This window comes from Cucurbita moschata, unplaced genomic scaffold (genome assembly GCF_002738365.1).
Source record: "Cucurbita moschata cultivar Rifu unplaced genomic scaffold, Cmos_1.0 Cmo_Scf00015, whole genome shotgun sequence".
Lineage (NCBI taxonomy): Eukaryota > Viridiplantae > Streptophyta > Magnoliopsida > Cucurbitales > Cucurbitaceae > Cucurbita > Cucurbita moschata.
In genome coordinates this window covers 4,860,976-4,882,896 of record NW_019268531.1, presented here as the reverse complement: position 1 = coordinate 4,882,896, position 21,921 = coordinate 4,860,976, and the positions used below count along the sequence as shown (strand labels likewise).

At 34.0% G+C, this 21,921-nt stretch overlaps 3 protein-coding genes and 2 long non-coding RNA genes across 6 annotated transcripts in view; 4 read left to right on the top strand and 1 right to left on the bottom strand.

Moving 5' to 3' along the window:
• Positions 1 to 325: 325 nt before the first annotated feature.
• LOC111453135 lies at positions 326 to 806 on the top strand. The gene is made up of 2 exons (XR_002712224.1): positions 326 to 524; positions 620 to 806. It is a non-coding gene; the product is annotated as an uncharacterized LOC111453135 (long non-coding RNA).
• A 2,440-nt stretch (positions 807 to 3,246) lies between these two features.
• Positions 3,247 to 4,945, top strand: LOC111453134 (50S ribosomal protein 5 alpha, chloroplastic-like). The gene is made up of 2 exons (XM_023094101.1): positions 3,247 to 3,401; positions 4,385 to 4,945. The coding sequence occupies exons 1-2, from the start codon at positions 3,284 to 3,286 to the stop codon at positions 4,744 to 4,746; spliced, it is 480 nt and encodes a 159-aa protein (XP_022949869.1). The 5' UTR covers positions 3,247 to 3,283; the 3' UTR covers positions 4,747 to 4,945.
• A 2,052-nt stretch (positions 4,946 to 6,997) lies between these two features.
• LOC111453131 (E3 ubiquitin-protein ligase At1g63170-like) lies at positions 6,998 to 10,420 on the top strand. The gene is made up of 4 exons (XM_023094097.1): positions 6,998 to 7,580; positions 8,390 to 8,509; positions 9,031 to 9,325; positions 9,843 to 10,420. The coding sequence occupies exons 1-4, from the start codon at positions 7,114 to 7,116 to the stop codon at positions 10,002 to 10,004; spliced, it is 1,044 nt and encodes a 347-aa protein (XP_022949865.1). The 5' UTR covers positions 6,998 to 7,113; the 3' UTR covers positions 10,005 to 10,420.
• Positions 10,421 to 12,898: 2,478 nt separating this feature from the next.
• Positions 12,899 to 21,362, top strand: LOC111453133 (ELMO domain-containing protein A). 2 transcript variants are annotated; one of them, XM_023094100.1, is made up of 10 exons: positions 12,899 to 13,162; positions 13,452 to 13,612; positions 13,782 to 13,884; positions 16,058 to 16,167; positions 17,012 to 17,080; positions 19,647 to 19,762; positions 19,853 to 19,907; positions 20,475 to 20,595; positions 20,754 to 20,896; positions 20,982 to 21,362. In XM_023094100.1, exons 2-10 carry the CDS (start codon positions 13,472 to 13,474, stop codon positions 21,081 to 21,083), a joined length of 960 nt encoding a protein of 319 aa, XP_022949868.1. In that variant the 5' UTR covers positions 12,899 to 13,162; positions 13,452 to 13,471; the 3' UTR covers positions 21,084 to 21,362. The 2 variants fall into 2 exon arrangements, with proteins under 2 accessions (XP_022949868.1, XP_022949867.1); XM_023094099.1 differs by having other exon boundaries at positions 13,449 to 13,612.
• Positions 20,184 to 21,921, bottom strand: part of LOC111453136 — a 15,761-nt gene continuing 14,023 nt past the window's right edge. Inside the window, exon 3 of the long non-coding RNA XR_002712225.1 lies at positions 20,184 to 20,270. This is a non-coding gene — a long non-coding RNA (uncharacterized LOC111453136). The remainder of the gene's footprint in view (positions 20,271 to 21,921) is intronic.

Below are 21,921 nucleotides of genomic sequence, written 5' to 3'. Positions count from 1 at the left end.
TGCGAGTCGTTGGAGAGGGAAAACGGTAGGGGTGACTGTTGGCTCCTGGTTCATGAGGGAGGGAGAAAGAAAGAGATAGAGAGAAGACCTGGGGTTTTCTGATTTGTTCTTTTTTGTTTTGTTTTGTTTTTGTTTTATTTGTTCTTCTGGATCATTTAGTTTAATCAAGATATGATTGGATTATATATGCATGACTGTACTTTCCAATGAACAATATCTGATTTTCTTGGCTGTTTTGTGCTGCTACTCTATGCCACCTAACCAGACATCATGTAATCTAGGAATGCTATTAAACTGTAGGCCTCATCTATTGCTAATGTTCTTCTCATTCATTTCGTTTGTTTTGTCACCGGCCAGCTATACACAAGGGAAACTCCCAAGAATTGGAAGCTGGCTGGATCAGACGGAAGCAGCCAGCTAACAATCAAGGAACCGTTAGCAAATATGGTCCTCTTAGATTACATCTCATCTGAAAAATGGCAAGATGTGGTGGACTTCGACGATCACCTCGACGATATTAGCAAGTACAACACACAATCCCCCTCTTTTTGAATATTGCATCATCAATCATGAAAAAAAAGAAGCAAAAGTAATCTTTTAAACTTCAAAAAATTTGCAGGGATTGGTTGAACCCAGACCTCTTCAAGTAGAGAAAGATCTTTTCTTCATAGTTGCAAGGCTTGATTGCTCTTAGAAGGATTGGTTGGAAACTGGAGGCTTCTTGTGCTTCAATTACTCATATTGTTAGATGTATTGGTATTAAAGTATTCAACCAATTTTATCTCATTAGACTTCGATTACTCGTCTTTGATTCGATATACCGAAGCTCTCGGTGTCGAAGCGTTTTAGTGTTTTGAGTTAGGGGTGGATGATGTTTAAGGAGGTAGTTTGGATGTACTTTGCACTATATGTGTCATTCTTTTGTTGAGAGTGTTGGATCGGTATGGCAACCCTAGAGGGGGGGTGAATAGGGTTTTAACGATAAAAGTGTTTAAACTTGATTAATTTTTTTCTAATAATAAAACTTTTTACAAATGAGTAGAAGATGATAATTACTAAAACAAAATAATTCAAGTCAAAACAATAATCAAGTAGAACATGCAATAAATCATAATAATAATCTTGAAATTAAATAGTAAAGAGTTAGAGAAAATGACATCGTAGTTTTATAGTGGTTCGGTCAAACTCGACCTACTCCACTCCCCAAGCGCCTCTTGGGAATTTGAATAAAGAACTTTTCCGACTCTTTCCACGGATCAGAGCCAAACCGGTACACCGCTCTTTTTACGAGTTCAAGAGCAAACTCAATCCTTTCCACGGCGTAGGATCAAACCGAAACAAGTATTTGAGTTTGATAATATCACACCACAACTCTCTTAAAGAGTAGATTTACAATTTGGGATACTCACAACTATTTCCTCACAATATAATAATAATCCCTCTCAAGAATAAGATGAAAAGAAATAAACTTGTACGCTTGGAGAGAGCAACAAACAATGGAGACTTTGAACAAATGAGGATTGAAGAATGTATGTAAGTTGTGTGTTATAAAAATGTGGGGAAGATGAACAAATGAGGATTGAAGAATGTATGTAAGTTGTGTGTTATAAAAATGTGGGGAAGATGAGTTTATATAGAGGAGAAAAGTGGCAAAATGTAGGATTGAATATTGACCATTGGATTGTGTTAGGAATAATGGAAGGTGGAGATTAAAAGTAATTAAATAAGAAAATTTTCTAAATTCATTTATTTCAAAATTTTAATATAATAGTAATATAATATAATAATAATAAAAAGTTATGTGAGTAACGGTCAAATGAAATTCAAAATTTATTATAAATATAATAATATAATAATAATAAAAATGATGTGAGTAACTACCAAAATTTTAAAATATAATAATATAATAATATAATATAGTAATAATAAAATTCGATGTGAGTAACGGTTATATTCAAATTTATATTTTGTAAAAATAATTTTATTTAGAAATGTAATAATAAGAAAAACTCCACCATTTGTTACTCTTCCAATATTATAAATGTCATACTTTGATATATTTTGATTTGTCCATCATTTTGATTTTGTTGCCACATCATCACGTCGGGTATGTTGTCTCGACTCTAATTTCTTCGTTTTAGCTCTGATTTGAGTAATTGAAAAGTTGTTGTAATCGTTATTCCCGACCTTATACTGTGGACAGTTCAAAAAACTGAAAATAGTTAATAATTTAAAGTAGGTTTGTTATCATCGAAACATCAATAATTAATTCATTGAAATTAATTAATGTGAGATCAAGGGCCAATAAGCCAACAGAGAGGACATACTCTCAAGCACATTGAGTATTAGTTTATTGGTTGAGAATAAATTTGAGAATTACTCAAAATGGTATTCCTTGTATTGTTTTTAAATTTAAATGATGTACGTTCACAACTATATAGATATATATATAATAAGCTACCTTTATTTCTCATTTAAATGGTGATTTTGTTTCTCATTTAAAGGGTGATTTTACATCTTTGTTAGGATGAGCCCCACAAGTTAAATAGACATCTCTATTCACATCTTTAAAAGATTTAGTATTTTTAAATAAGTTTTCAACTCGAAAGCTTTTATGTAATCCATTAATAGTATTTCTAAACTGATACAAATGGACGTCTAAGTAACAAAAAGAATGAAAAAAAATAATTAAATTCGAGAATTGACCGACAAATTGATTTAACTATTTAAAATACTGATTCCTTCACGTAATTTGGAGGGTTCCATTAATCAATAATTTTGATATATTTTCTTTATATAAATACTCATAAAATCTAATAAATAAATATTTATAACTTAATAATTTGGAAGTAAAACAAAGTAATTATTCATTTAAATAATAATATGTTTTTAAACGAGAACGGATAGTGGGAAGGTTCAGAGATCATAAAATAAAGGATGAGATAGAAATGTTGTTTATCTGTCGAGATCTCTTGCTCGGTGTCAGCTCCTCCCCTTTCCTTACCTTCTTTAAGGCTTGAAAGCAGAACCATATGTCGATCGGAAAGAAAGATGACCTCGTTTTATTGTGGATGATGTCAGCAAGAGCCACTTTACCATCTCCGGGTTAACGTTGGTTTGTAGATGGAATCTTCAATGCTTCAAATTTTACCCTAAATAGTTGACCTCATTCATTTAAATTTAAGGGTAAAAGTAATTTTTCGAATAAAAATTAATTTAAAAAAAAAATTATATATAGCTTATCCAAAGGCAGCGAGGGGCTCTCAAACCAGAGAAAAACACGATGGCTTTTCTTCTCTGCTCCAATCCCCTCTCCATCTCTCTCCATTCATCTACATTTTCGCCGTCGCCATCGCCATCGCCGTCGCCGTCATGTTTTCCAGCGAATTTCGCCGCCCTGAGTAAGTATCTTCCGCTTCCCCTCCTGGACCTTCCTTTCCGCGCCTCTGTTTGACGGGATCGAACCTAATCCCCATGTTTTTGTCTAATTCTGTATATTCATTTCTCTTTGTTCTAAAGTTTTTTCGCTGCGTGTTCATTTTCGCGAACTTGAGAAACTATTTTTTTGTGCTTGATTGAAAGAGTTTCCTCGCAGTCATTTTCAAAACAGTTGGTATCTGTGTGTAGAGACTGTCGATTTTCGCTTTCCTGATTTTGTATGCTGAATGTTCTGTTACTTGTTCATCATCCTCAATTTGATGTCTAGATTACAGTTTCGTAGTCATGAAATGCGGTTGAATGTGTGTCACTAAACCGAAGAGAGATTGTTTGGAGTGAATGTAATCTTTTATGCATATTCTTAATCCGTTTGAATGTTAATTTGATTCATGTAATGCCGGATAGGAGAAATTAACATTATAAGCATTCCTCGTATCCCATGGTTTGATAGACAACAATTTAAAAAATGAACTTAATCAAATGCTTGAGCGGATAGGTTAGAAGATATTTAACCTCTGGTTATATTATGAGCTTGTTGGTGAAACTTTGATTATGTTATGACCTCTGATTATATGTTGAAAACTTTAACTTTAACTTTGATTATAAACTTTAACTTTGATTATATTATGAGCTTGTTGGTGAAACTTTAAACTTAACTTTAAAAAAAAATCTCTAGTAGATTTCAACATATTAACTAGTCCTAAACTATTATCTGTGTTTAATTGGTCTTGAACATTAAAAACGTCTCAAATATCAAGGCTTATTTGACACAAAATTAAAAGAATAGAATTTGTTAGATACTTTTTGAAACTAAAGGTTCTATTAGACACAATTCTTAGAGCTTAGAGATCAAAGTCATACATATTCTTGGCTTGGAATGGTTAATTCCCTACATTTTATGTATCTTAGCTCAATTTCCACTCCTTTATTGTGGTTTCCATTTCAGATTCTATGTTACTCATGAAGCCTACTGGGTTTCAGCCAAAACACTTCAATGGGGTTCGACTTCGAAACCCCTCCTTCGTTGAAAATACGGTGTCATTTATTGTCAAGGCTGCATCTGAGATCGATGCTACGGGAGAAACCGACAGTAACGAACCGAAGCCCCCTGCAGAAGCTAAAAAGGAGGATGTTTCAGTTGACAAACTTCCATTAGAATCAAAACTGCAAGAGAGGCTGGAGCAGAAGGCAAGGATGAAGTTGGCAAAAAAGATTAGGCTGCGGAGGAAGCGGCTTGTTCGGAAACGCCATTTGAGGAAGAAAGGACGATGGCCTCCATCAAAGATGAAGAAGTTGAAGAACGTTTGATAATCTTCAGCTCCTTCAATTCTTGCAGGTTTAGAGGTGACCCCATTTCTCCTCATTGCTTCCAACTTTCTCTGTCTAATTTCTTTATACTTTCATGAAAATGTACTTGCTTCTTTATGTATCTGAAAGAATCCAGTGAGTGATGAAATGTGCAAATTGCGCTCTTAGTTTTGAATGACTAATGGCCAGTTGAAAGGAACTGAATACTTGCCTCTAGACTTTGGTTAGAAAAAAAACCTTGCACAAAGGCCATATCTTAGGAACTTAGACTGTCCAAATTGGTTCATTAGAAGCTTTTTTTCCTTTTAAATGTACGTCGAGATCAACGCCCCCGTCGAGGGACAAGTTTGAGCTCGACGTATCTGTCTTAATTTGTCACTGACTGGTTGCATAGAGATGAAAGCTAGGGAGAATAGACACTTGAACAAACAAAGAATTCTGGCCTTTGATGAAGATTGAATAGTATGTAGGGATAGGAAGTATCTGCTTTTACATGCTTTGTAGGAAAGGATGGCACTCATGATAGCAACTCAAATTTTGAATATCTTGTCTTTTAGGATTTAGAGCTGATTTGCCTTTCTGCTGTGGATAAGCTTTGTTCTATTAATGTGTTTGAGAACCCGAACCCGAACCCGTCAATGGATGGAAGCTTTTAGAGTTTGGTATAACTTTTAACCCATTAAGGACTCATCAAAATTTCCGATTCAAACCTCCGATCTCTTAATCAAGGACATATGTCTTAACTACTTCCTTAGGATGATTTTTAAGTTACCGATTTGTGTATTATTCAGTTATATGGTTAAGATATTATTTAGTTATATATATCTATATATATATTTATTTGCAGATTTTGATGCGTAAGATGTTTGAATTTGGATGGTAATTTCTACCTTTAGATTCATTTTTCACTCATTAATTCTAAACATATGTGTTTATATGATTTTCAAATAAAAGTCATGCTTATGGGTTTTGGAGTCTTACTTCTTTTGAATCAATTCAAAGAGTATAATCAATCACCAAACTTTGATTACGGCGGAAAATCAAAATTCCATTTAGCATGATTCCATTGTTGAAAATTAATAATTAGATCTTTGAAGGAAAAAATGCGTTGTATGATTGGGGATATTTAGCATTCTATTACGGTTTATCATAGGTACCATATTTAATTAATTAAAGGCAAATATCTTGTATGAAATTTAGTGTTCCATTACAGCTTACTTACCATATATATTTGACTATTTATTATAGACAAATATCTTGTATGATATTTAGTTTTCATTATTTATTACAGACAAATATATTGTATCCGGTTTTCATTTTCATTTTCTTTATAATTTATTTGATTTTGTAAATGATTATAAACAGAGATGTTTACTACCATATTAGGTATTCTGACTTAGGTGAGGTGGTTTTAGCAAATTTATGAGGGTCAAATTATTGGAAATCTAAATTCAAGGTCGATTTAAAAAAATTAAAAGATTTATTAAACACAAAATAAAAAATTTAAGAGATTTATTTGATATTCATACCGTTTATTAAACCTAAAAATGTCAATATAATTAAATGAATAAGATACGTATTACCAACTAAAATGTCAATGGTCGGGTATTTAATTTCATCATTATTGAATAAAAAAAATAATAAAATGAAGAAAAATGAAAAGAAAGAATTAATTAGTTGAATTAATAATATATTTATCAACAAACTATCATAATTCCACCACATTAGTTTGAATGGAATAATGCACTCCTATATTTACTTCTCTTACTCATTAAATTATTGACTAACACCAATAAATTACTTCATTACCATAATGAAAAAATATTGTTAAACTAAATAAATAATAAAAAAAAAACACGATGGATTCAGTAATTTCGAGTGTTATGTAAATTTGGATGAGATATACGTCATTTTAAAACTATTAATTATTTTTTATATCTTTATTTTAATTAATATAATATTAATTTTTTTTTTTAATTTCAACTGGTTGAATTTTGTAAAATAATGATTTTTTTTTTAATTTCAAATTAAAAGTTTGAAATTGAAGAAAGTAATTTGGAGATATAAAATTTTGAGGCTTCCTAATGGAAATTATGATAAATTAATGAAAGAATTAGGAAAATCCAATTAATTAAACTAATTAAATTAATTAAATATTTTATTCAAACAAGGCGCTAATTCATAGCCACTACAAAAGCGACGTCGTTTTGAAGGGATTTCCAAACGCTATATCTATTCGATTCCTCCATTTGAACTCTCACTGGAACTCCTCGCTTTTTTCACCGGCGCCTTTTCTCCTATCTCCGATCATCTCCACGTGCTCTCTCTCTCTCTCTCTCTCCCTCTCTCCGTCGGGTTTGGCTTTTCATGGACGGCGGCAGACCATCGAGCACCGGGTTCTTGTCCTGGCGGCGGACCTTGAGCTCGAGATTCGCGCTTCCTTTGATTCAAGACGCCGCCAATTTGATCATGGAACATCGCGGCGTAATCTTCGGTGACTGTGCCGAACCACGAGTCGATGATGAGGAGGACGAGAATGGATACGACCGTCGGGTCTTTTTGCGGAATGGGTCGTCCTTCATCAAGCCTATTCTGGTACTCGACTTGTTCTGGAATTTGTTCTTCGTTTTTGTGTCCGTGATTGTGCTGGTACTGTCTGCTGAAGAGAAACCTTCCGCTCCTTTGAGATTATGGCTTTCGGGTTATGCTGTCCAGTGCCTTCTCCATGTCTTTTTTGTGTTCTTTGCCTACTTTAGAAGGAGTTCTCGCTATCGATTCGTGTTTGAGAATCGTGTGGCTCAGGATGAACTTCGCCTTTCTCATAATCGAATAAGGTAACTTTTCCTTTTCGGAAAAGTTTGTTTGGGGGATTTTTTTGTTGGAATTGATTTCTCTTTTTTTTGTCTAATTTTAATTTATTTATTGGGTTCTTAGAATGATTGTGGTGCCAGTAGTGAAGATTATCTGCTAGTTTGTGGCAATTTTTATCAAATCGCTTATGATCAGTATAGTTAACTATTGGATTCTACGCATGTATCATCCCATTATTTCATGTTCTTCATGGATTTTAGGAAATAAAAAAACCACTCAAGTTGTTGGAATGGCGAGTTCATCTTTCCATATTGGCTGTAGATCTTTCTTAATTGGTCGATTGATTATCATGTGGTTTTCTTTTAGATGTAACGCTAGCTTGATTAATCGAGTTCTTCTAGTTTAATTTCGGAGGGATTCTGGATTTTGAACTTGATTAAGAATTTTTATTTTATTATGTCAACAAGAATTCTTCTAGCTTTTTTTCTTAGAAGTTCATTGGATTAGGTTCTTATTTCCATCTCTTTGAAGGATTTCACACTTAACTAGCAGGTGTTAGATGAAAGTACCACGTTGGCTAATTTAGGGAATAATCATAATCAAAGAATACTATCTCCATGGGTATGAGGCCTTTTGGAGAAGTCCAAAGCGAAGCCATGAGAGCTTAGGCTCAAAGTGGACAATATCATACCATTGTGGAGAGTCGTGTTCATCTACCACAGGAACTAGTTTTCCATCCAGATATTTGCATGTTTACTTAATATTCTTCTTCTGCCATTACATATGGAGGTGTCATCTATCTTTCTATTTACCTCTCTGTTTTTTCCCTTAGATTTTTGAAAAGATTGGAAGCATCGAACACAATGATATCATATATCTGGTGGGTTTTTGGATTCTATTGGATTGTCACGGGTGGTCAATCTCTTTTGGAAGGCTCTCCCCGGCTCTACTGGTAAATGCTCCCTCCTAAGATCTTGAAACCCTTTTTCTCTTGCTAAAGTCGTCTATGGTTTAAGATCAACTTAGTAGAATTATGATATAAACTGGTAAACGCTTCTAAAATTCAATCAGATCTGCTAGTTTTCTTGAATTATTTTGTGGGGATAAATACATCTTGAACTATACGACCATGTTGATGGCAAGGATTGACCCGTTGAAGTATCTCTTTGAAAAGCAATGCCCGTGTATTTTTTGATCTCGATTCTTATATTACTTGCAAATGTGCGAATGAAAGCTGTCAAGACTGAAAAAAGTATTCAGGCTATGTTATCATATCATTGTTTAGCTAGTTTCAGTTTCTTCTTGTGTGCCTGTGGCTGTTTCCCGTGGGTTCGGCATTGTTTCGTGCTGTTGGCTATTTGGTTATGTTGTTTTAATCGTTTTATAGTCGTTTTTGTGTGTGGAAACTTCTCATTTAACTTGATAGAAGTCACATATGATGTCTCGCTAATGGACTCATGATATGAACCGCAGGTTGGCAGTGGTTTTCCTAGCCTTTGATGTGTTCTTTATTATCTTCTGCACTGGGATGGCTTTTGTTGGTTTCTTTACTGTTTGCTGCATAATACCATTTTTAGCATATGGCTATACCATGACATTCCTAGAAGGTGCCTCTGAAGATGAAATTAGAGCACTTCCCAAGTACAGGTTTCGCCAAGACAATCCACTCGAGTCGTTCGACAGTGACAAGAAACATGAAGTTGGGATGACCTTGGAGCCTGGCTACAATGGTTATACAACTGAACACCTTCTAAATACAGAGGACTCGGTGAGCAGCAGTTTTATTTTTTACTTGCATTCTATTTTCATCTATTAGGAACCAACATAATAAATGAGAACACACTACAACGGTCCAAGCCTACTGCTATTTGATGTCCTCTTTGAGCTCTCCCTCAAGGTTTTTAAAACGGGTCTGCTAGGAAGAGGTTTTCACACCCTTATAAAAAATGTTTCGCTCTCCTCCCCAACTGAGGTGGGATCTCACATCTTCAAACTCATAAAATAGACATCTCGTATCATTCCTTGAACAAAATTTTCCTATTTTAAACATATGCCTATCGACCTGTTAACTATTGTTATACATGTAGGTCTTGTAGCGAAACAAGGGATCCGTGTTCCTGTTGCAAAATAGTTTGAGTTTTTCTTTAAATGCTTTATCCGACTCAAACAGAGTCATGGTTTTTTGTTTCGGAATGACGTTTTTTTTTTCCTCGTAATGCCTTTGTTATGTACCCTTGTAGGACTCTTTGCTATGTGATTAACTCTACATTGTATTATAATCGTAGGCATGCTGCATATGCCTTGCCCAGTATGTACATGGAGTACAATTGTGCATGCTACCCTGTAGTCATCATTTCCATACTCGATGCATTGTCAAATGGCTTCGAATAAACGCAACCTGCCCCCTCTGCAAGTTCAGCGTCGGACATGGCGATTCCTTGGTCTGATTCACATATCGATCGAGTTGGAGCATTCTCGAGATCTGCCGAGATCTCAAATGGAAACACACACACAGAGAATTACATGAATCATCTCTTGGAAGAAAGGTACAAGTTTCCTAAAGGGTCACTCAAAGTGTAGATAGCTTCTTCTTTTTTCTTGTTCCCTTTCCCTTTTAGATTACTTAGGAGATGATATCAGTGGGGAATACTGTGAATATACACTTTGATGCACAGCTACTAACTTATATGTCACTAAGAGACCACTTAGTTGATAGTAACATTTAGTAGATAAAAGGCAAAAAGAAGCCATTTGTTTACTCATAACCTCATCTCATCTCATCTCATCTCATCTTAAAAGAGGTTTTAAAGGCTGAGTGTGTTGGGTATGCGTTTAATGGATGGTTTTAGTGGAGATTGTGGAATTGGCAGCCATGTTGTAGTGGTTTTTCTTAGTAATTTATGTCTTTAATTTGTTTTTTTTTTTTTTTAATCTATTTGTTTAGGGAAGTGTTTGTGGGGATTCTTTTTTTATCAACCAATTTGAGAGAAACACATTCATACTCCACTAAATTACATGCCACTTATGTGATTAACTTTATAGCCTTTGTTTTTATTTTATTTTTTTACTATTTATCAATTTATTTTAATTTATAAAAAAATTAATTTAATTGATTACTCGAGTATGATTTTATGATTTTATTTAAGTATCTTTCTTAATTCTTGTCGTATAATATAATAGTTAATCTTGTTAATTCTGGAATGATTAGATGATGAGCAATCTCTCGAGTTAAAAGATCTCTTTCCATTATCACTAATAACGATCTTTGGCACATGCCTCACATTAGAATAACATGTCGACCTATTTTCCCTTCTAACTGCTTCTACTCGACCATAATCTTCACGAAGACGACATAAGATTGCTGGCCAAAGTGATGAGATATTCTTGTTTGGGTTATCCTCTGAAACTTCTTTGAAAAACTTCTCAAGTGATTCAAGGGGAATATCGATCTTGGTGTTCTTAAATATCAAAACCTTCTTTTAACTAAATTTAGTTTCGAAATTTGGAGGTTGATTGATATTCACCTGTTCCAATCAAATTAAATGAGACAAATTAACAATATTCGAGTAAATCATTTATGCATGAACCAATAAAACTACATTGGGAGGTGGCTATTCGAGTTTTAAGATACATCAAATGCGGTCTATTTCTGGGTTTTGCATTTTTATGAAATTCATATATTTCTTGTAAGTCTAAAAAGCAAACAAACTTTTCGAGATCATCTGAGTTTTGCATCTCTTTTGGAAATTCAATTATTCTTAGAAGTGTAAAAAACAAAGTGTCTAGATCATCAGTAGGAGTCGAGTATTGAGCTATAGCAAATACTTGTTTAGAGTTAATTTGATTGAGATATATTTTTCAATACTTGAAAGCTCTACTCTTCGAACCAACATTGTTGTATGCTGTTAATCAAGCAGCATTACATATAACAACCAATCCAATTTGTCATGAACATATGAAACACATTGAAATAAATTGCCAAATAGTTTAGAAAAAGTTACAAGTTGGAATTATCAAACCATGTTATGTTTCGACTAAAATGCAATTGACAGATGTTTTCACTGAACTTTTAGGAATACAGAGGGTAGATGGTTAGGTTGGTTGAAGAAATCTTTTGAAACAATCTGAAATTTTGAGTTGTTTGGAACAGTGATCTTTGCAATGGAAAGTCTTCACAACCTAACCCAACCGAACCCTCTATTTTCGGGTTGGGATCTCATATTGTTTTTTAAAATTATTTTAAAAAATTATACCAACATACTTAATTTTATAAAACTCAAATATTAATTATTCATAAGTAACAATTTATCATTGTGGAAGTCAAATATTCTTAATCATTATAATAATTTTGGAAATAAGGTAAGTTTGTCAACCTCCCAATCGTCCTAAATTTTTCGTTTTTTTTAAATTCAACCCACCCGAAACTATATATATATATATATAATATATATATATATATATATATATATCAAGTGATTGGGTTTCGAGAGCATTCCACCAATTTTTGGCAACTTTCACTTTCAACCCGATTCACCACCCACGTGCCCTTTACGCCCAGTCATTCTGCCCGTCTTACCGCGGCTGTTGGCACGAAGTTAGCTAGGGCTTCTTCCTCTAGTCTTATCATGATCGCGCACTCAACGAAAGAGCTTTACAAGCGGCATTGCCCTTCTTCACTCACTCGATATTGCTGGATCGGGCTTTCGTTCATTGTCCAAGATTCCCCACTGCTGTCTCCCGTGGGAGTCCAAGCCGTGTCTCAGTCCTCATGTGGCTGATCATCTGAAAAGACCAGCTAAGCATCATTAGCTTGGTCAACCTTTACCTGACCAACAACCTAATACTATGCAGGCTCATCAAACAGCGCCTTTTTGCTTGATTCAAGATTTGGCTCGAATTGCTCGGCAGATTCCCACGCGTCACGTACCCTGTTTGCCACTTTGTTCTCAACTGTTCCCACCCCTTTTGAAAGACGAGACAAGCTATCTTTTTAAAATCCAACCCACCCGAAAACTATATATATATAAATTAACTTAACCCAACCCAACTTAATTTTTATGGTTTGAGTTAGATAATTCGTGTGGTTTGGGTCATATGACCGTCCCTATCAAATTGACATTTTAAAACTATATATTATCATTAAAATAAGCCATAATTCAAAAACTCTCCTAGAAGAAATATAAAGTCAAAAGCAAAGCCCCTATTGCGAAGGAAGAACAAATATAATTAATAATTATTAATAATAAAGTAATAAAAGCTTCTGTCCAAAATAATCAAAATAAATAATAATTTAACAAATAACAAATAACAAATAACAAATAACAAATAACAAATAAAAAAAAAAAAAAAAACAAGAACAATAAATAAATTCAAGCAGGAGGAGAGCAGTTTTCTTCGAGGACAAGTTCGAGCGCGAGACGGATGCAATTACCTGTGTTTATTCAATTCGAATTCAATTGACTTCGACTTCCTTGTTAAGCAACGCAATTCGGAATAAATAGGGCAGTTTCTGAGGATTTCTTTGTGAGGGACACTCTTCGATTTATGTTTGTTTTGGGAAATTTTGATTGATTGGTTGATTCGCCCCTTCAATTCAAGTTTTCAGGTAGTACTTGTTTGTTTCTGTGCCTCAATTTGTAACTCATTGATTTCTGTATGAATTTTTCTCTGTTTAGCTCAACATTGTGCCGTTTTCGATGTCCTTGAGCAGCTGTTTTTCACTTTGTATCGCTTTGCTGTTCAATTGTTAAGGAATTTAAAGTTCTAGTTATGAAATTCGATGTTCCTTCTGTACTAGACTCAGAATGCTACCACGTGCTTGATGATGGGTATTTTGTATTTGGGGGGGTTTATCAATTGTGGAACTGAAGGTATTTTTGATTGATATATAGCAGGGTGATTAAGAAGTTATTTAATGACTTCAAGAACTTTAAGGAGGAGGCTCCATCATGGTGATGTTGATGGCAAAAGAAATGAAAAATATGATGCTTCTGGCTTCGAAGGTTTGAGTGAGCCTCTGCTTGGCAGCCATGAATATAGTGATAGAAGCTCGGAGGTTAGAGCTTAATTCCTTTTTCTCGCCTCCTTACTCTTTTCCCCTGTTGGAATTATCCTTATCCTGTGCTTTATAAAGTGTCCTGAGTGCTTATGCTATCATGTTCTTTGTTTATTTTTCCTTTAACAGTCTTTGGCAGTTGATTCCTTCGTTGTTTTTCTTATAAAAGGTACGCACACTTGAAGATATTTGGGACGATGAGCGGAAGAAGCAACAGCTACACTGGACACTTCTGTTTTCTCAGTTGATTGCACAATGGGCTCAGTGGATAGGTATAGTTCTTTTCTTAGAATGGATTCTGTTAATACAAGATACAGCATTCAGATTAGTTTAACTAATTTGTAGTCACGGACTCATGGGATCTGATAGTTCGGCTGAAAGATTTGTAATGAACTGAAAAATATTTCATACTTTCAATTATTTTCATGAATTGGAGGGAAAGAATTTATCGGCTTCAGTGATTTTAAAAATGTTTTATGTTCAAACAATAAATTGAAAATTATCTTGTTTATCTCATTATTCATGATTCTTCCTTTTAAAACAACATCATATATATATATATATATATATATATATATATTATAATTTATATGGTTAGACAATACCATATGGACACATCACCTGCTATCCCTTCACAAAAATCCTGGTGTATCCTTGTGTTTGTGTAACTTCTCTTGATCAACATTTATATTTTTTAAATATTCGAGACTCAAAGTTATCGCAGTAGTTGTGTTACTTTAGTTTTTATGAGGAGCAATACTACAACAGTTTTGGTCTTTGTTTGTATACACTTCTTTTAACTCTAGCAACTACTAGAATAAGGTACTTTATTTATGTTATAGCCTTCTTCCTTCAGCATGTAATGTTACATTTTATATAACTGTTTTGAGTGGCCTGTGAGCTAATTGTCTGTTCAAGTTAGGGAGGGATAATTTGTTTTTGAAAATACTGTTCTCTTGGAAAACGCATGATTGTGAAACAAAGTATGAAACTTCAAGTAGTTTGGAAAATACTTCCACGAGGTTAGGGCTTTCCATTGACTTCCTATGTTAGTTGGATTATAGTAGTCCAGGTAATTCTTTCAGTAATGATGCTAGCTGAAATGAGAGGATATCTACTGTTGAAGATCATCAGTATTTTCCTACATTAAGAATGAAGTAATTGATCTTAAACGGTGGATAGAGGTGTGGTTGGAAGCAAGGGAAGAAAAGGAGCTCAAAGGGAAGTCTTTAATGTGGTTGGACAGTATTTTATCTCAATAGAGAAAGTTGTTTATCCCAACTAAGAGCTGTTGTAGATGGAGAAACTAAAGAGTATTTGGAGGAATTTTTCTTTGAAGAAATAAGTTAGGTGGAGAATAACTTTCCCCATCAATGGCTTGAGGTCACAAAATACCAATCAAGATAGACCTCCCCATATTTTGATTACCACCTGCTCATCAAGGACTTCTTTGATTGATTCAAATAGTTGAGAATATCAATATTTTTGACTATTTCTATATGGATATAGTTGAGGATTATCAGGTAAACTAATTGCTTATTAGTAGAAACTTACAAGTAAGGGGGTGCATCAACTTGGTGGGAGAAATTACAGAACAGTCAGCGGAGAATTGAAACGATAGCAATCTGATGATTGTGGAGAACAGAACTTTTTGGATAACTTGGTTTTTACAATTGGGTTATGAATGCATACTACATCTACAGTTTTAGCACTCTCAGCTGTTGCTTTAACTTGGACAGGATAAATAGAGAACATGTTTGATGGTACACCATAGGACATGAGACTATACTAAATACTATTTGGTTCTCGAATCAATTCTTTTGAGGCTATGAATTTAGTTCAAAGAATGGATAGCAAGTCTTTGAAATAAGCCACCTATAGGTTTTTGAACTCTATCCGTTGGGGTCTCTATTTAGACTTTGGAGAAGGAGCCGAAGCATCAGGTTTCCATAAAAAAATGTTTTTTTTTTCTTAAAAAGGGTATAAAATATTCTCGGAGAAGTATTTGGAGGCATCCTTCCTGTTAAATCTCAAGCCAGCTTGCACGAAAGAGAGATACAAGCTGTAGAACTCAAGCTCTCTTCTCTTGAGAAACAACAGAACGTGTTAGATAATACTGAATGGGGGCTGTGAGCAAATTTTTCTGTTTCATGGAGGAAATGGAAACTTCAAAAGGAAAATATTTCAATACTAGAAAATGCTTGTTAGTGTATTAAGGAATGCATCAACCATTTTAGCTATTAATTTGTCTTAATCGAACATTCTATTGCTTAGATTTGTCAAAATTCCTTCACTTTGTGGAACCCAAGTGGCTTTCATAATGATATTGTGTAATTTTTGTGAATTTAGTTTCTATATAATGAATTGATGTGGTGAACTCAGAGAAATGAATCGATGGTAGAGTATGTTGATCATGGTCGACTAATACTGTCTTAATTTTTGTAGCAAACATTGTCTTTGGTTCTGGAGCACTCTTTGGTCGACTTTTGCCATTTTCTATGACCACGCACAATGGAAAAAACCATAGGGTGGCTCCACCTCTTAGTCTTCTACAGGTAAATGAAGTTTGGATTCCTTATTCTCCTGAACTTCCATTGCAATTTAATCAAAGTAATTCTGTTTTGCAAGAAGTTTCTTAGCCGAGGTCTGATTATGATTTAATAAAATTTTCTATATTGGTTTTCTAGGATGTCCCGTTATTAATTGGAATGATGTTTCTTACTTAATTGATACAATTATTAGTCTACACACTTGTGCGTGAGAAATATGCTTTAACTGATTTCAAACATAAGGTCTAAACTGGTACTATGCTAGTTTTATTGATAATTTTAGCAAATTCACTTGGCTTTTTCTCTTACCTATAAATTTGATGTGATTGCTATTCTACAAAAATTTATGCCCTCGTTGAAATCTTCTTTCTAAAAATAAAAATCTGTAGATCTGATGGTGGTGGCGAATTTCACAATTATTCTGTTCGCTCCTTTTTTCATTAAAAAGGATTTTAAATAAAAAATCATAAACATCGTCATATTGTGGAAACTGCAATGTCTTTAATGTATCATTTGTCTTGCAGTTTCTCTAATTGGCCGAATGTCATTTCCATCTCAAAACAGGGTTCTCCCTTTGAGAAACTTTTAGGCTACACTCTTGATTTGCATCATTTAAAAGTTATCAATTTGCTAAAATTCAGTCGCCGTCGGTCTAAATTATCAATTTTTTCGTTTCAAAATATAACTTCCAACCAACTTTAATATTCAACTAAGAGAATCACCTCACTTACATTTGTTGTGTCAGTTTGTCAAGTTTAATGGTTTGATATACTTCCATGGTCTTTTGTATTGCCATCTTTTTGAAGGTAGACTATCTGTTAACAAATTTTAAAATCTCTCTGTTACATAGGAAGAAAGACTCAGGAATTTAAAGCAAAGGCTGGAAGTTCCCTTTGATGGATCTCGTGTTGAGCACCAAGTAAGTCAACATTTTAATGGTATTTCAAATTTTATGGATTTTGTACATATATGTTATTACCCTCGTTCTCTTTTGATGCTTTGAAATTTAAGTATTCCTGCAAGCTATAGTTATGAAATTCTTCTCAGACTTTGTAACAAAGTGAATCCTTCGTTTGGTAATTGAATTTACTAGTTTGAACATTTCCATTTCTTGTGGTTCATGGATTTAATCAAGCTTACTCAGCTACGACTCTCATGAACATTAACTTTCATTTCTGTTCATCTTTATTATATCTTGTCCATTTTGAGGTCTTCTGTCTGTGCTTGTATGTTTGTTTCTACATAATCACCAAAATTTTCTGTCCGGTAATATCCAAGTTAGTCTGACCTGCCTGCCTGATAGTTCCAATATCATACGTAACTTCTGTTAGTCATGAGATCGATAAGGCACTGGTTCAATTTAGAGTAATGCAAGAAGGAAAAAGTGGTCCTGAGGAGAATTAGACTGGGAGTTTGAGAGGTGGGGAAAAGGGTGCTTCAAAAATTACGTTATTCTGAACAAGCCTATTCCATGTGTACTGATATCAGATATGTTTGATCATGGATCCTTAGTAATTATAAGGAATTAATGTTTTGATGGAATTTCATCGTATTACGTCCACTTTAAGGAAAAGAAGGGGGCTATTATTGGTAAGAGTTGGGATATGTTTACTCAAGTTTGAAGGGTACGGATACTCTTATAACAATTGAAAATAATTTTAGAGAGCCAAACAATTCAAGAGGGCCAACGTTTCCCCCCACTCTACGTCACACAAAGCAAGTACAAGAGGTAAAAAAAACATAGTCCCCTTATTCTATGCTCCCCTACCCAGAACACCAAATCACATAAGTGCATACAGATTAAAAGTAAATGGCCTAATAGAGGTCTCCCTTATATAAGCACTTTGTATAAGTTCTTCATTAAAAAATGCTTGCTAGTGAAACATTTTGTTGTTTGGTTACAATATTTCAAAAGCTTTTTTGACCTAATTAGAATTAACTTTTGAAGGATCAATATTGACTTAACAAATATTTCCAAAATTGAAGTGACTAAAATTAAAATAATTGAAAATATTGAAGAGAGAATCTATTATAATTTTATGAAGCTTATGGTTGGGAAGGAAATTCTTGAGGTGCTAATGGGTTTTCCTTTTAAAACAAGGCTAAGATGTTAAGGAATTGGGTGGCTTGGGCACTTTATTGTTTTTTCTTTTTCTTTTTTTGTATGTGTAAGAAACTGCTTTCATTGAAAACAATGAAAGAATAAACAAGGGCACACAAAAAAGCAAGCCCCAACCCGAAAAGGGAGCCTCCCCTAACTACAAAAAAAGACTCCAATCTTAAAGAATAAGACCAAACTCATAATTACAAGAAAAGCTTAGTGATTGACACCCACAAGGAGGCATCGAACCTACCCACCTCCGAACTTCTTCACCCGATCTTTCCACCTCTCAAAAGTTCTATTATCATCTCAATCTAGATGCTCCACAAAATTGAAAAGAAACTAGCCTGCCACAAAACTATATCCCTCTCTTTGAATGGAGAATGTAAAAGCACCTCTCCGATTGAGCCCTGCCATCTCAATTCAAAACCCAAGAACTCCAAACACCCTCAACCAACAGCTCCAAAGGTTTATCCCTCAATATCCTTAGCCTGCTTTTTGTTTTTGTGTCTTTAGTATATGTTTCCTCTATTTCTTATAAAAGATGAAAATGAAAATAATTAAAATTGCAAGGAAATGAAATAATGGAGAGAAATATTTGTGGAGAGAAGTGTCGTTTATTTCCTTTTTTGATCAACTAGGAATCTTTTGTATTTACTTTATTATATTAGCAAGTAATTTTATTTGTCAGTGAGATTATGTACTTCTCAGTTATTAATTTTTCTTGTACTTAAAGAAACCCTCGTCTTTCATTGCAAATAACAACGAATAACAGAAGACATTAATTTTCTCGATATTTTAAATGGTATCAGGACAAGTGGTCTTACATTCAAACTTCTGTATTGTCATTTCTTCTTTTGAATATTGATTTCCACTTGCTTGGGCCTCCTACAAATTTTTAAGCTGTTTAAAGTATTGCTATACTTAAATTTACTGATCCATTAGCACACTTCTTGGTTGATTGGTATTTAACAAGAAGCTAACAAGAGATGTATAAGGTAATAAGAGAGAGTGTAAAAGAGATTTTACTAGAGATTAAGGTTAAGTGTTTATATCAAAAGTTTTGATATAGCACCTAACAGTTGCGTCTTTGAAAAATACTTCCGTCCGCAATAGGGAGTGCTTTTACGCATTTAAAAATATTTTTTCCCTTGTTGACGACTTAAAGTGCACTTCATAACACACTACATTTTTTGGATGTTAGGCTGACTACTTTGTGTATCTCTCTTTGGTTCGTATAGCAAAGCTTCTTATACCTTCAGTTTTTAATACAATTAAAATGGATGATGATTAGGAAAGAAAAAAAACTATATATGGTGACAGGAATTTGGCTATTTACTTCTACATTTCTATATGGAAAAATAAATGAATTCATGCATTGTAGGATGCTCTTAAAAGGTTATGGAGGTTGGCATATCCAGACAGGGAGCTTCCACCTCTTAAATCTGAGCTCTGGAAGGACATGGGTTGGCAAGGTACAGATCCTTCAACAGATTTTAGGTGAGTACAATCTATTTATTTTTCTAAGAAATACTTCGTTTGTTTAATCTCTCTTCTGTTAATATCTATTATTCTTCAATATTCTTGTAGAGGTGGTGGATTTGTTTCACTGGAAAACCTTATCTTCTTTGCCCAGAAATATCCGGTTTGATTCCTTTTCCCGTGTTGTAATCTTTTCTCCACTATTGTTCTATAGCATTATATGATGATTTTTTTTATCATTCTTGTTTGAAGCTCTGTCTATCCGTTTATGTTCATATACCTGATTCCCTTTAATTAGCATATAGTAATATATGTAAATATTTAATTACTGTTACCCTTACTGTAGTCGCTTCAAGAACCATGGAAATGAATTACTTCATTAGTGGTTAAAAGCACGATATGGAGAAGCATTATGTTTTTATAGTCCTTTCAGTGAGGAGCCACTTTATGAAGCTTTGGGGTTAAAAATAGTTAAAAAGTGTACTGTAGACCGTTCCTCCTATTGCGTTCAGACTGTTACTTTCACCTATTGCGATCGACTGTTACTTTCTGAATATGTACTGCTAGAAACACTAAGTATATCTTGCTTTGGAAATGAGCATGCTAGTCGATCCTGCTTTGTGAATCGTGTTAATTAGATCCAAGTGATATTATCTTTTTCCTTTTGGCTAAATTAATAAGATACAATCTGTGATTCGTCCATGACATGGTCGGTTGGATTTCTGTACAGGAGTCATTCCATAGATTGTTGTATAAAAAAGATGGTCAGAGAGCAGAGTGGGAATATCCATTCGCCGTCGCTGGTATCAACATTTCATTTATGTTGGTGCAAATGTTAGATCTCCAATCAGGTAAGATGATCAATGAAATCTGATTTGTGAAATTTGAAGGACTTAAAATTACTGTACCTCATTAAATTGCATACTTCGAGTATGTTGGTGCCACTCAAACATTCTCGGGCGAGAATCTCGAGCCCTTAATAAACGACAGAAGTGATATTTTGTTGCAGGGAAGCCAAGTTCATCAGCTGGGATCCGTTTCTTAGAACTTCTAGAGAAGGACGAGATGGCATTTGATAACCTGTTCTGTATAGCCTTCCAATTGATGGATGCTCAATGGCTTGCCAAGCGCGCTTCCTATATGGATTTCAACGTAAGTGTTGGAGCATTCGAGCGTATAGATGTTGAAATGAAGAAGCCTTAATCTTATGTTCTGTAACTTTGGTTTTAATCTTCAGGATGTTTTGAAGTCTACCAGAAGTCAGTTAGAACGTGAGCTTGAACTTGAAGATACCTCAAGTGTGAAAGAACTGCCAGCATACAATCTCTTAAGAAGATAATATTCTTCTTCTTCTCCCATCATTAACTTCTATCAGCTATAGTTCTGCCATCTCATCTGATCTGATCTGATCTGATCTTCCTCGTCTCCAATTTCTATGTCACTTTCTAACAATTGCATTGTAATAAAATTCAAAAAGGGGACAAAAAGGGGAAAAAACCACACCTTCAATCATGAAAATAGAGTAAAGTTGTTATGAATCTCCTTTCTAGTACCAAGTCTCAAGGCATTGTATCTTTAAATGGAATTGGATACTCCTCGAGATAATCCTCTCTCTCCATATCTCTCTCCTTAGCGTGGAATATTTGAAGATCTGACCTCTTGGCTAATGATATTTTGACTTATAAAATTTGCTAGGCTTAGATTAGCCTCTCTTCCATCTATATGTTTTTCTTTTAATGATAGGTTCTATGTTTGGAAAATTATTGGTTTAATTATCATTGTTAGTTTTATTTCTTTAAAATAAGTCTAACTTTCTTTAACAATTTTTTTAACAATTTTTTGTGTGTTTTTGTTTCACTTAGTAAAAAATGGTATCGTAAATTTTGGGTCGTTAAAATAAGCTATGCTGAATGGTAAGAAAATTGAGTTAAATTCCCGCAGCGAGAGGATCACAAGAGGAATTCGTTTCATTTTTCGGCTTGACTTACTAATTACCGAGTTCAATCAACCACCTATTCCTATTCTATTCATGGAGAAGAAACCTTTGTTGTTAATGGAGGAAATAATTTTTAGGGCAAAATTAGAGAAACAATGATATGAAACTCGAATTCTAGAAGAACAAAGACCATAAGATCTAATATATACATAAATCCAAAAAAAAAAAAAAAAAAAAAAAA

What these genes read in the sequence shown, in the direction of transcription:
- LOC111453134 (XM_023094101.1), top strand. Translation starts at nt 3,284, where the DNA reads ATGGCTTTTCTTCTCTGCTCCAATCCCCTCTCCATCTCTCTCCATTCA. An exon ending in AGCGAATTTCGCCGCCCTGA is followed by an intron (nt 3,402 to 4,384) that starts GTAAGTATCTTC and finishes TTTCCATTTCAG; the next exon opens with ATTCTATGTTACTCATGAAG.
- LOC111453131 (XM_023094097.1), top strand. Translation starts at nt 7,114, where the DNA reads ATGGACGGCGGCAGACCATCGAGCACCGGGTTCTTGTCCTGGCGGCGG. An exon ending in GGCTCTCCCCGGCTCTACTG is followed by an intron (nt 8,510 to 9,030) that starts GTAAATGCTCCC and finishes TATGAACCGCAG; the next exon opens with GTTGGCAGTGGTTTTCCTAG. An exon ending in TTCTAAATACAGAGGACTCG is followed by an intron (nt 9,326 to 9,842) that starts GTGAGCAGCAGT and finishes TTATAATCGTAG; the next exon opens with GCATGCTGCATATGCCTTGC.
- LOC111453133 (XM_023094100.1), top strand. Translation starts at nt 13,472, where the DNA reads ATGACTTCAAGAACTTTAAGGAGGAGGCTCCATCATGGTGATGTTGAT. An exon ending in ATAGTGATAGAAGCTCGGAG is followed by an intron (nt 13,613 to 13,781) that starts GTTAGAGCTTAA and finishes TTCTTATAAAAG; the next exon opens with GTACGCACACTTGAAGATAT. An exon ending in ACAATGGGCTCAGTGGATAG is followed by an intron (nt 13,885 to 16,057) that starts GTATAGTTCTTT and finishes TAATTTTTGTAG; the next exon opens with CAAACATTGTCTTTGGTTCT.